This window comes from Pseudophryne corroboree, chromosome 1 (genome assembly GCF_028390025.1).
Source record: "Pseudophryne corroboree isolate aPseCor3 chromosome 1, aPseCor3.hap2, whole genome shotgun sequence".
NCBI classification, from domain to species: Eukaryota; Metazoa; Chordata; class Amphibia; order Anura; family Myobatrachidae; genus Pseudophryne; species Pseudophryne corroboree.
In genome coordinates this window covers 497,765,060-497,776,763 of record NC_086444.1, presented here as the reverse complement: position 1 = coordinate 497,776,763, position 11,704 = coordinate 497,765,060, and the positions used below count along the sequence as shown (strand labels likewise).

The window sequence follows — 11,704 nt, the reverse complement described above, 5'->3', positions numbered from 1 at the left end:
GCCACGGACCACTGGCAGCACTCAGAAGCCAAACCCCCTCCCCAGCCGCAGGTTACCCACTGTCACAGAAGATCGCTGCCACGGAGCTGCGCTGTCATGTCCTGACTGGCAAGGCTCCACCTCCTCTTTTTAAAGCCTGGCGCCGGGCCGCCGCGCCAATCAATCTGCCAGGCTAGGGATTGGCTGCAGCGGAGCGCGTCCCAGAGGACTCACGCATGTTGGAAATGTGAGTCCCTGAACATCAATACCGGGTAAAAAACGCGCTATAGCGCGTTTTTGCGAACACTGATAATTAATAATCCGAGGGGAGGGGGGGGTTGTTTGGGTGCTGGAGGGGTGTTCTGTCACTGTCCCCCTGTCAGTCAGTCACCAATAATAAAATTAATTCTTCAAAACCCCCCTGTCACCCCTTCATCCCAACACTCTGGGGGGGAAGTGGGGGAAATACACACACTCACCTTTCAGTGGTGGAGGGTGGCCCCGACACACGCCGCACGCAGCGGTGTCCGCCAACTCAGGAGAGCTCAGTGTCTCCCTCAGCCGGGGCCCATCCCGAGCCGCACGCAGCTGCGATGGGACCCCGCCGGCAGCTCCCACGGTGCAGACTGGCAGTGGCAGAGCTGCCAGTCTGTGCGTGTGTGTAAAGAAAAAGAAAAGAAAAAAATTTCTTCAGCTAAACCCAAGTGAACCAGCTCCCTTGGGCACTAAACTAAGACTGGCTTGGAGGGGAGATGGTAGGGGAGGAGCTAGCCACAGGGTTAGAGTTTTTTTTAAAGTGCCAGCTCCCAATTACTGCCTACTATTTCCCCATTGTAACCACGCTCCAGTGGCCCCTAGTGGATGAAGGAGAAACTTTGCAAAGGTTTTCGAACCTGACCAAGTAGCTGCTCGGCAAAGCTGTAACGCCGAGACCCCTCGGGCAGCCGCCCAAGATGAGCCCACCTTCCTTGTGGAGTGGGCTTTTACTGATTTTGGAAGCGGCAATCCAGCCGCAGAATGCCACCGCAGGGGCATTCCTGGCCTCACACCAAGCAACATATTTTCGCCATATACGGTGATAATGTTTAGCCGTCACGTCCTTCCTAGCCTTTATCAGCGTAGGAATAACCTCATCCGGGATGCCTTTTTCTGCTAGGATCCGGCGTTCAACCGCCATGCCGTCAAACGCAGCCGCGGTAAGTCTTGGAACAGACAGGGCCCCTGTTGCAACAAGTCCTGTCTTAGAGGCAGAGGCCATGGGTCCTCTGTGAGCATTTCTGGCAGATCTGGATACCAAGTCCTTCTTGGCCAATCCGGAACAATGAGTATTGTTCTCACTCCTCTTTTTCTTATGATTCTCAGCACATTGGGTATGAGAGGTAGAGGAGGAAATACATAAACCGACTGGAACACCCACGGTGTCACTAGTGCGTCTACAGCTATCGCCTGAGGGTCTCTTGACCTGGCGCAATACCTCTGTAGCTTTTTGTTGAGGCGGGATGCCTTCATGTCCACCTGTGGCAGTTCCCACCGACTTGCAATCTGCGTGAAGACTTCTTGATGAAGTCCCCACTCTCCCGGGTGGAGGTCGTGCCTGCTGAGGAAGTCTGCTTCCCAGTTGTCCACACCCGGAATGAACACTGCTGACCGTGCTCTTACGTGATTCTCCGCCCAGCGAAGAATTCTGGTGGCTTCCGCCATCGCCACCCTGCTCCTTGTGCCGCCTTGGCGGTTTACATGAGCCACTGCGGTGATGTTGTCTGACTGAATAAGCACCGATTGGACGCGAAGCAGGGTCTCCGCTTGACTTAGGGCGTTGTATATGGCCCTTAGTTCCAGGATATTGATGTGAAGGCAAGTCTCCTGACTTGACCACAGACCTTGGAAATTTCTTCCCTGTGTGACTGCCCCCCACCCTCGGAGGCTTGCATCCGTGGTCACCAGGACCCAGTCCTGAATGCCGAATCTGCGGCCCTCGAGTAGGTGAGCACTCTGCAGCCACCACAGGAGAGACACCCTGCCCTGGGGGATAGGGTGATCAGCCGATGCATCTGTAGATGTGATCCGGACCACTTGTCCAACAGATCCCATTGAAAGGTCCTCGCATGGAACCTGCCGAAGGGAATGGCCTCGTATGATGCCACCATCTTTCCCAGGACTCGCGTGCAGTGATGCACAGACACCTGTTTTGGTTTTAATAAGTCTCTGACCAGCGTCATGAGCTCCTGAGCCTTCTCCATCGGGAGATAAACCCTCTTCTGGTCTGTGTCCAGAATCATGCCCAGGAAGGGCAGACGAGTCGAAGGAATCAACTGCGACTTTGGAATATTTAGAATCCAGCCGTGTTGTTGTAACACTTCCCGAGAGCGTGCTACGCTGATCAGCAACTGCTATCTGGACCTCGCCTTTATGAGGAGATCGTCCAAGTATGGGATAATTGTGACCCCTTGCTTTCGCAGGAGCACCATCATTTCCGCCATTACCTTGGTAAATATTCTCGGTGCCGTGGAGAGACCAAACGGCAACGTCTGGAATTGGTAATGACAATCCTGTACCACAAATCTGAGGTACGCCTGATGAGGCGGATAAATGGGGACATGAAGGTATGCATCCTTTATGTCCAGAGACACTCCAGGCTTGCGATGACCGCTCTGAGCGATTCCATCTTGAACTTGAACCTTTTCAGGTATATGTTCAGGGATTTTAAATTCAATATGGGTCTGACCGAACCGTCCGGTTTCGGTACCACAAACATGGTCGAATAATAACCCTTTCCTTGTTGAAGGAGGGGAACCTTGACCACCACCTGCTGAAGATACAATTTGTGAATTGCAGCTAACACTATTTCCCTCTCTAAGGGGGAAGCTGGCAGGGCCGATTTGAGGCATCGGTGAGGGGGCATCTCTTCGAATTTCAGCTTGTATCCTTGAGACACAATCTCTAGTGCCCAGGGATCCACCTGGGAGTGAACCCACTTGTGGCTGAAATTTCTGAGACGCGCCCCCACCGGGCCTAGCTCCGCCTGTGGAGCCCCAGCGTCATGCGGTGGATTTAGTGGAAGCCGGGGAGGACTTCTGTTCCTGGGAACTAGCTGTGTTGCGCAGCTTCTTTCCTCTGCCCCTGCCTCTGGCAAGAAAGGACGCACCTCGGACTTTCTTGCCTTTTTGTGATCGAAAGGACTGCATTTGGTAATACGGTGCTTTCTTAGGTTGTGAGGGAACATATGGCAAAAAATTTGACTTTCCAGCAGTAGCTGTGGAGACCAGGTCCGAGAGACCCTCCCCAAACAACTCCTCACCCTTTTAAGGTAAAACCTCCATGTGCCTTTCTGAGTCGGCATCGCCTGTCCATTGCCGAGTCCACAGGACCATTCTGGCAGAAATCGACATTGCATTTATTCTAGAGCCCAGAAGGCTAATGTCTCTTTGAGCATCTCTCATATATAGGACAGCGTCTTTTATATGCCCCAGGGTCATTAATATAGTATCCTTGTCCAAGGTATCAAGTTCCTCAGATAAGGTATCCGTCCATGCAGCTACAGCACTACACACCCAGGCCGACGCAATTGCCAGCCTTAGTAAGGTACCTGAATGTATATAAATGGACTTCAGGGTACCCTCTTGCTTTCTATCCGCAGCATCTTTTAGGGTGGCCGTATCCTGTGACGCAGGGCTACCCTCTTGGATAAGCGTGTGAGAGCTTTGTCCACCCTAGGGGAGGATTCCCAGCGTAACCTGTCCGTTGGCGGGAAAGGATACGCCATAAGCATCCGTTTGGAAATCTGCAGTATTTTATCTGGAGATTCCCAAGCCTTTTCACATAACTCATTTAGCTCATGTGAAGGGGGAAAGGTCACCACCTGCCTTTTTTCCCCCATACATATGAACCCTCTTGTCAGGGACTGGGGTTTCCTCTGTGATGTGCAACACATCCTTAATTGCTATAATCATATAACGGATGGCTTTAGCCAATTTAGGCTGTAACTTTGCATCATCGCCATCGACACTGGAGTCAGAATCCGTGTTGATATCTGTGTCAACAATTTTGGGATAGTGGGCGCTTCTGAGACCCTGACGGCCTCTGCGACATAGGATCAGGCATGGGCTGAGACCCCGACTGTCCTAAGGTTTCAGCTTTATCCAACCTTTTATGCAAGGAATTAACATTATCATTTAAAACCTTCCACATATCCATCCAATCAGGTGTCGGCGCCGTCGGCGGCGACCCCATATTCATGCGCTCCCGCTCTGTTTCCACATAGCCTTCCTCGTCAAACATGTCGACACAAGCGTACTGACACACCACACACACACACATAAACACACACAGGGGATGTTCTTTTTGAAGACAGTTCCCCCACAAGGCCCTTTGGAGAGACCGAGAGAGAGTATGCCAGCACACACCCCAGCGCTATATGTCCCAGGAATCACACAGTAACTTAGTGTTAACCCAGTAGCTGCTGTATATACTGTTTTTGCGCCTAATTTATGTGCCCCCCCTCTCTTTTTACCCTCTTCTACCGTGAATCTGCAGGGGAGAGCCTGGGGAGCTACCTCTCAGCGGAGCTGTGGAGAGAAAATGGCGCTGGTGAGTGCTGAGGAAGAAGCCCCGCCCCCTCAGCGGCGGGCTTCTGTCCCGCGTTTCTGTGTAAAATTATGGCGGGGGCTCATGCATATATACAGTGCCCAACTGTATATATGCCCAACTTTTGCCAAGAGGTCCTAATTGCTGCCCAGGGCACCGCCCCCCCCCTGCGCCCTGCACCCTACAGTGACTGGAGTATGTGGGTTTAATGTGGGAGCAATGGCGCACAGCTGCAGTGCTGTGCGCTACCTCAGTTTGAAGACTGGAGTCTTCTGCCGCCGATTTTGAAGTCTTCTTGCTTCTGTCACCGGCTCTGCGAGGGGGACGGCGGCGCGGCTCCGGGATCGGACGACAAAGGGTGAGATCCTGTGTACGATCCCTCTGGAGCTAATGGTGTCCAGTAGCCTAAGAAGCAGGACCTATCTTCAGTGAGTAGGGCTGCTTCTCTCCCTCAGTCCCACGATGCAGAGAGTCTGTTGCCAGCAGATCTCTCTGAAAATAAAAAAACCTAACAAAATACTTTCTTATAGCAAGCTCAGGAGAGCTCACTAAGTAGCACCCAGCTCGTCCGAGCACAGATTCAAACTGAGGTCTGCAGGAGGGACATAGAGGGAGGAGCCAGAGCACACCAGTATCCAAATTCTTTCTTAAAGTGCCCTGTCTCCTGCGGAGCCCGTCTATTCCCCATGGTCCTTACGGAGTCCCCAGCATCCACTAGGACGTTAGAGAAACATTGATTTCAAGCAAATGGATCTTTTGTTCTTTAACCTTTTACATCATTTTGTGTCAGGAAAAAAAAAAACCACCTAGCAGCTGAAAATCCTCTTAACATAAAGATGTGTCCTCATATGGCGCAAGATGCCCAGTGCTACTGAGATGCTCTGAGAAGTATAAAGCACTGTATTTTTCACATTTTGCATGTTATACTCTGCTAATTTTGTATTAGAAACACCAGGCTGCAACATTAACAGCACAGGAATTTGTTTTACACTAGCAGATTAAGTACAACTGGACTTGGTGAGAGGAAAAGGCACAGCTGCTCGTATTGATGCCCTTTTTACAAAAATTCAGACTCCGTCGCACAGATGAACAAATGTCACTCACAATATTGGTCAGTGTTTTTAAGCAATGTAGTTTTGTTTTATTTATGCAACTAAGATGCCCATTTTGAGAGCGAAAGATGCTCTGAGTGGCTGAGTCGCCCAGGACCCAGCGCGCGGAGTGGCTATTTGGCATGAGTGAAGTCAGTGACACCCCTGTAAACATAAAGGGCCCTGTATATTTATCAATGTGAGAGAGTCGATGCATTTGAAATGAAAACACGCTGTCCCGATGAAGATATATTCTGCTATCTGATGGCTAGCACATACATCTTTATAGCCACAGCTGAATGTGCACAAGTGTAACTGACAGGCAGTACATGTGCAAAGCAATATAGTTGTGATCAGCATTAAGAAAAGGTCTAGCCCATCGGGGAGTGATCAGAAGATCCCTCTCCAGCGGGGCTTCACCTAACAAGGTACAGCATCTTCAGATAGCATTACAGTAGCACACACATCTGCACTGTCCCCACACAAAACTGCAGTATTAGCTATTTTACCTGTGTTTCAGGGACAGAATTATTTTGATAAATAGGTCCCAAAGTATTTTCATACAAGAATAATACAGACATTCTTTCATAGTTCAAATCTAAAGCAAAAAAGGGCACAACTAAGACCTGAGGAGTTATTGTGGCTTAAAGCCCCCATACTGTACATCTACGATAAATGTTGGCAATTTTACATTCTGGAGATGATTGTCAAAATAAATTGTTGATGTATGGGCCACCCTGTTGGCGATCCTGTGACCGGGATCGCCAAATCAGATTTTTAAGCTTGTTTAAAAATCATGATTTATAGGGGGTCTGATTGTAGGTGTATGGGAAGGATCGGTCGATAGGCCAACTGTTTGCTGACACTGTGGCCAGGGCTTGTGGATCACGAAGGGGAGGTGGCGTTATTGGTTGTGTCTGGTGTAGGCAGGCCCCTGTGTACTTACCTTATAGCGACAGTAGTAGGAGTATTGGAGCATGTGCAGGCACCAGTGTGTATAGTGACGGCCCCCGGGAATCAAGAGAGAAATGCTCCTAATTGGCTGTGCTGCCCACTTAAAAATGAGAGCCATAATTTCCTCACTTGTAAGGCCATTTTTTTCAAGAATGCTGCGGTGAGCTCACTGCTCCATCACCCAGCCCCCCTGTCTCAGTGTGAGAGCGGGCGGGAGCCAATGCAAAAGAGCTCAGTGGCTACCGCTTCCTGGGGTGTAGATGCGGCATGAAGATGACAAAAGTCCTTGGGAATCGCAGTGGCCACTGCTTCCCTAGGTGAAGAATGCTGTATCGTAACTTTACAACCTTAGGTGTGTTTTGTCTTTATTTTAATATTTCCTTTACAGGGTGACGACTTCAGGTGCCAAGGGCCTCTTAATGTCTGGGCATGCTAGAACTTGTGGTTCTCCAAGTGCCGGCATGCTTTCTGGGACCTGTATTCCCACCATAATGGACAATATTTTAACTACCATCAGCCTTGCACCCAACGCCCAGGAGTGTGAGGGACAGCCCAGGTCTGGGGTACCGTGAAGAGAGGGGAACCTTTTATTGGGAACATCCCATCTTCCCCACTAATCCCCTGCCTGAGCTGACTAGTTAGGGGATAGAATGCTTTGTCCAGGGCACCCCATAAAGTGTGCCCCCTGGCTGTGGTATTGCTCCCTGGTTCTGGTTCAGAACATATGGTGGACCACTCTCGTTTCCTGTATTTATTTTCTTTATAAAAAGGTTATACCCAAATACCACAAATTGTTTGTGTTCACATTATTGTGCAAGGTAAATCACCTGTTTGAATGGGATTAGTCACGATTTTGCAGTGTAAATTCTACCTACAAAAAAAAAAAAAAAAAAATACAGCCTGGGCTACGCCCTGAAACTGAGTTTCCCCGATTTTGTACTGTATAATGAAGATAAGAGATTTTTTAACAACCATATCTCCCCTCTCTCTGAAGTCTTTTTCATGGAACAGAAAGGTACTGGGAAGCCAATCCCTGACTTTTTTTTTTTTTTTTTCAATCCCAGGTATCAGGATTGAAAAAAGATAAATCCCGGGAATAGGTTGAAGACCCGCCCACCCCACACAATTACTCACCATCGTGAGTGAGAGCCAGGCTCGCGGGCGAAGAGGTGCAGTCCGGGTAGCTGGCATCAGACTCACCATCGTGGATGGGAAGGCTTGCGGGCAAGGTGCGGGGGGCCCGGGTTTGGAGTCAGTGTGACCTCTGACATGTCACGCTGCGCGTCTCCTGAGGACGTTCAACGATGCCCGGCATTAAAAAAACAAAAACAATGGGGCAGGTAAATCCTGCAATCCCCGGGATTGGAGCTTCCAATCAAAGATATTTTTTGCCCTAAATCCCGGGATCCCGCCGATTCCAATCCTGGAATTGGCCTCCCTAATATTGAGTACTGCATAACAAAGCAGATTACAAACTCATTAATTAGCAGTTAGTCAAAATAAAAGAACATCATAACAGCACTGTCAGTGCGGCGACTGTGCACGCCCAAATGGAGCAATGCTTGAATTGCTCCGATGAGCGCCATCTAGTGGCCGCCGCCGCACAAAATACTTCAGTTCCCCACCATAGAGTTGAGGAGCAGCATTATCCTTTTTTTTTTTTTTTTACGTAGGATAAGCAAGACAATCATACTCTTTGCTATTAAGTGGTCTATTCAATGGTAGTCGGAATCGCCGTTTCCGACTTTGTGGTCTAATCAGGATTTGACCTATTCAATGGGGCTACCGTTTTTCCGACTTGTCGGAAAACAAGTGGATCGGTCAAAGTCGTTTTTTCCCCTCAGTAGGCCTTTTGGCCATGAGGGGTTGAGGAGTAAGGGGGCCCTTCTCCTTTTGGAGAGGGTCCAAAGTCCTACACCCCAAGCATGGTTTTAGCACTGTCCACTGGGTGATGAAGCCACGCACCTCAAGCTTCAAGTAAAAAAATAAAATAAAAAATTGACTTACTCCTAATAACACCTTTAGTATGTTAGCTATGTTAAGCAGGGTACACATTTGCAGGTCCAATAGACGATCTGACCCAACATTGTTATTATCGGATAGGTACGTAAAGTCTGAAACAGGATAGGGAGGTCAGAGACAGGATTATCAAGCAGGCCATCATATCCCGACCTCCAGATCAGACTATCAAAGGATAATTTGAAGAAGTTCATTGGCTAATGCCTCCTGCATACACATTATCAACTGATCAGCCTGATAATAGTATAGTGCGTACCTGGCTTTAGGGCTCCATGAGAACCAAGATTGAAAAACAATATCCTAATGGAAACAGAATTAAAATATATTTATTTTTTTCTTATAATCTTTTGTGTCAAAAGAACATGCAACTGCCTCACCTTCCAAACCAGAAAGACCTACCTGAGAGCGGCAACATTCCTGCATTGGGTTCGGAATATTAGGTTGATAACGATCATGTTTTACATTCATGGGGGGGGGGAGAGAGGGTAATTCAAATGTTTGAAAAGTCAGTTGGGTGTCTGTTTTTTCCTGTCTATTAGATAGGAAAAAACAGACACCCAACTGACTTTCCAAACAATTGAATCTCCCCCATAATGTTGGCACCGTCACTATGTGAATACAGTGGGGGAGATTCAAATGTTTGAAAAGTCAGTTGGGTGTCTGTTTTTTCCTATCTAATAGACAGGAAAAAACAGACACCCAACTGACTTTTCAAACATTTGAATCTCCCCCACTGTATTCACATAGTGACGGTGCCAACATTATGGGGGAGATTCAAATGTTTGAAAAGTCAGTTGGGTGTCTGTTTTTTCCTATCTAATAGACAGGAAAAAACAGACACCCAACTGACTTTTCAAACATTTGAATCTCCCCCACTGTATTCACATAGTGACGGTGCCAACATTATGGGGGAGATTCAAATGTTTGAAAAGTCAGTTGGGTGTCTGTTTTTTCCTATCTAATAGACAGGAAAAAACAGACACCCAACTGACTTTTCAAACATTTGAATCTCCCCCAGTATGTTGTATGATGGTGATTGTCAACATACTGGGGGGAATTCAAATGTTTGAAAAGTCAGTTGGGTGTCTGTTTTTTCCTATCTAATACACAGGGAAAAAAATGACACCCAACCAACTTTTCAAACATTTGAATTCCCCCCACTGACTGCATAACCCTGTAAGGCAGGCTTTTTCAACCAGTGTGCCGTGGCACACTAATGTGCCGCGACCAGTTGCAATGTGTGCCGCGGAGCCAGAGCAGCTTCCTACACCTTCAAAGTGAACTGTTGGCCCGGGCTCTTCTTAGAGGATCAGTCATGTCTCACCACCCAGCCAGCCCACCCGCCTGCATACACATCTTCCAGTTCCTGCCTGGTTACACAGCTTTCCTTGCTCACCCACACCTGCCCGACCGACCGGCCGCTGCTCAGTATTCGCAGCACTCCACTATGAACAATCCCCGCCACTGAGGGACAGGGAGGAGGACAGCTGACCGGTAGGGGCTAATACTTGTTGTTGTTTTTTTTCTCCTGTGGGGAACAATAGGATTTATGTGGGGAGAATAAGGATTTATGGGGGGGGGGGGGGAACAATGTGAATAATTCATGTGGGGAGTAATGTGATTTTTTTTTCTGTGCAGGACAATGTATGTGTGGATTTTTATTTATTTTTTTACTATGAGGGCCAATGTGTGTTTTTTTCTCTGTGGGGAACTGATGGTGTGCCTTGGCAATTTTAAAATATTGTTTGGTGTGCCGGGAGTAAAAAAAAAGTTGAAAATCAATGCTGTAAGGCATACAACAAAGACTGTGTATCACACGGCACTATAAAAAAAAAAAAAATTGGCAAAGGCTAACTACTGTAGTACAAGCAGTGATGGATTTAACCCTGTAGGGAGCCCTAGGCACTGGCAGTCAAAATCTCAGGGTCCCCTCACAAATGATTATCTCCTAATACATTTTTCATTTTACCAACAGCCTGCGATCTGGAAACTGAAATGTGAATCTGATGTCTATGGTTTATGTAATTTAAGTTGTTAATGGGCACATCACATTAACACAGTATTTTCTCTATAGAGTCTTCAATGCCAAGTTTTTGTTTCTTTGAGTTAATATTTATTTTTTTGGGAAACAATTAAAGAACGCGTGATTGTAGTTATCAAGATTGAATCTATATTAATGTGATCAGTTGTCGCGTGGCCCATATACCGGTGCCTATTCGGTAATGTGGCACTGACTACAAGTCTAAGCATGCCCTTATAAACCATGGTGGGACTTGTAGTCTGACAATTGCTAGCCCTATGCTGCCTGCGACCTTTCCATGGTTGGTGATGTCCACCAGGGGATGCTCTCACCTGTGGGGATGCCGAGCTCCTTGGAACCCCTGCCAAAGCCCCGCACGACCTTTCCCCGGCAGTAATAAGGCAGAGCGCTCATAACGCGGTCCCGTGCGATCCTCTTCTTCCCCGTGGCCAAGGCCGTCTTAGTGGCCGTGGGCTCCCGCGGCAGTTCCACAGTGCGGCCCCCAAGTGCACGGAGAAGGTCCGCAGAGTGCACAGGTAATACCAAAGCAGCCGCAGAGCCGCCTGCTGCTGCCGAACCAGAGCCAAGCCGGCTACTACGCGACAGTCGCTGGGACATCTCACCAGGAGGGGTGGTTACAGACACAAGACGACAAGAAGTAGCAGCAGCGGTGTGAGAAGGTTCTAAACTCCCCCGGCTGCTCCAGCAATGCTGTGATCTTGAGACTACACGTCAGCCGTAAGGCGGTGCTTCCCCTTAGAACAGACCTTCAGCCGATGCCGCAACTCCCAGAATGGTGACGGCTCAACCACGTGATCACCCCCTCCCGGCATGATCGCTGGGGCTAAGTGACGTCAAGGGTCGGGTTCCAATAGAACGTTTGCGAAATGAGAAGTTTCCGGTCCCTAGTTAAAGGGACAGTGAGTGAACAGTGGTCACCGTGACTTAGTGAAAACCAGCAGCGTGAGGATACGGTGATATGTTGGTTATTGCTGCATTGAGCATGTTTGCAACTGGTATACAGTGGCGGATGCGGGGGGGGGGGCACTCGGGCCCG

The 11,704-nt window shown here is 48.6% G+C and overlaps 1 protein-coding gene across 1 annotated transcript in view; it reads right to left on the bottom strand.

The window, feature by feature from the left end:
* The window catches only part of RFK (riboflavin kinase), a 78,156-nt gene extending 66,687 nt beyond the window's left edge, over positions 1–11,469 (bottom strand). The window contains exon 1 of the mRNA XM_063913848.1: positions 10,980–11,469. Within this exon, the coding sequence (XP_063769918.1) occupies positions 10,980–11,265 (286 nt within the window). The 5' untranslated portion in view covers positions 11,266–11,469. The remainder of the gene's footprint in view (positions 1–10,979) is intronic.
* Positions 11,470–11,704: the final 235 nt, after the last annotated feature.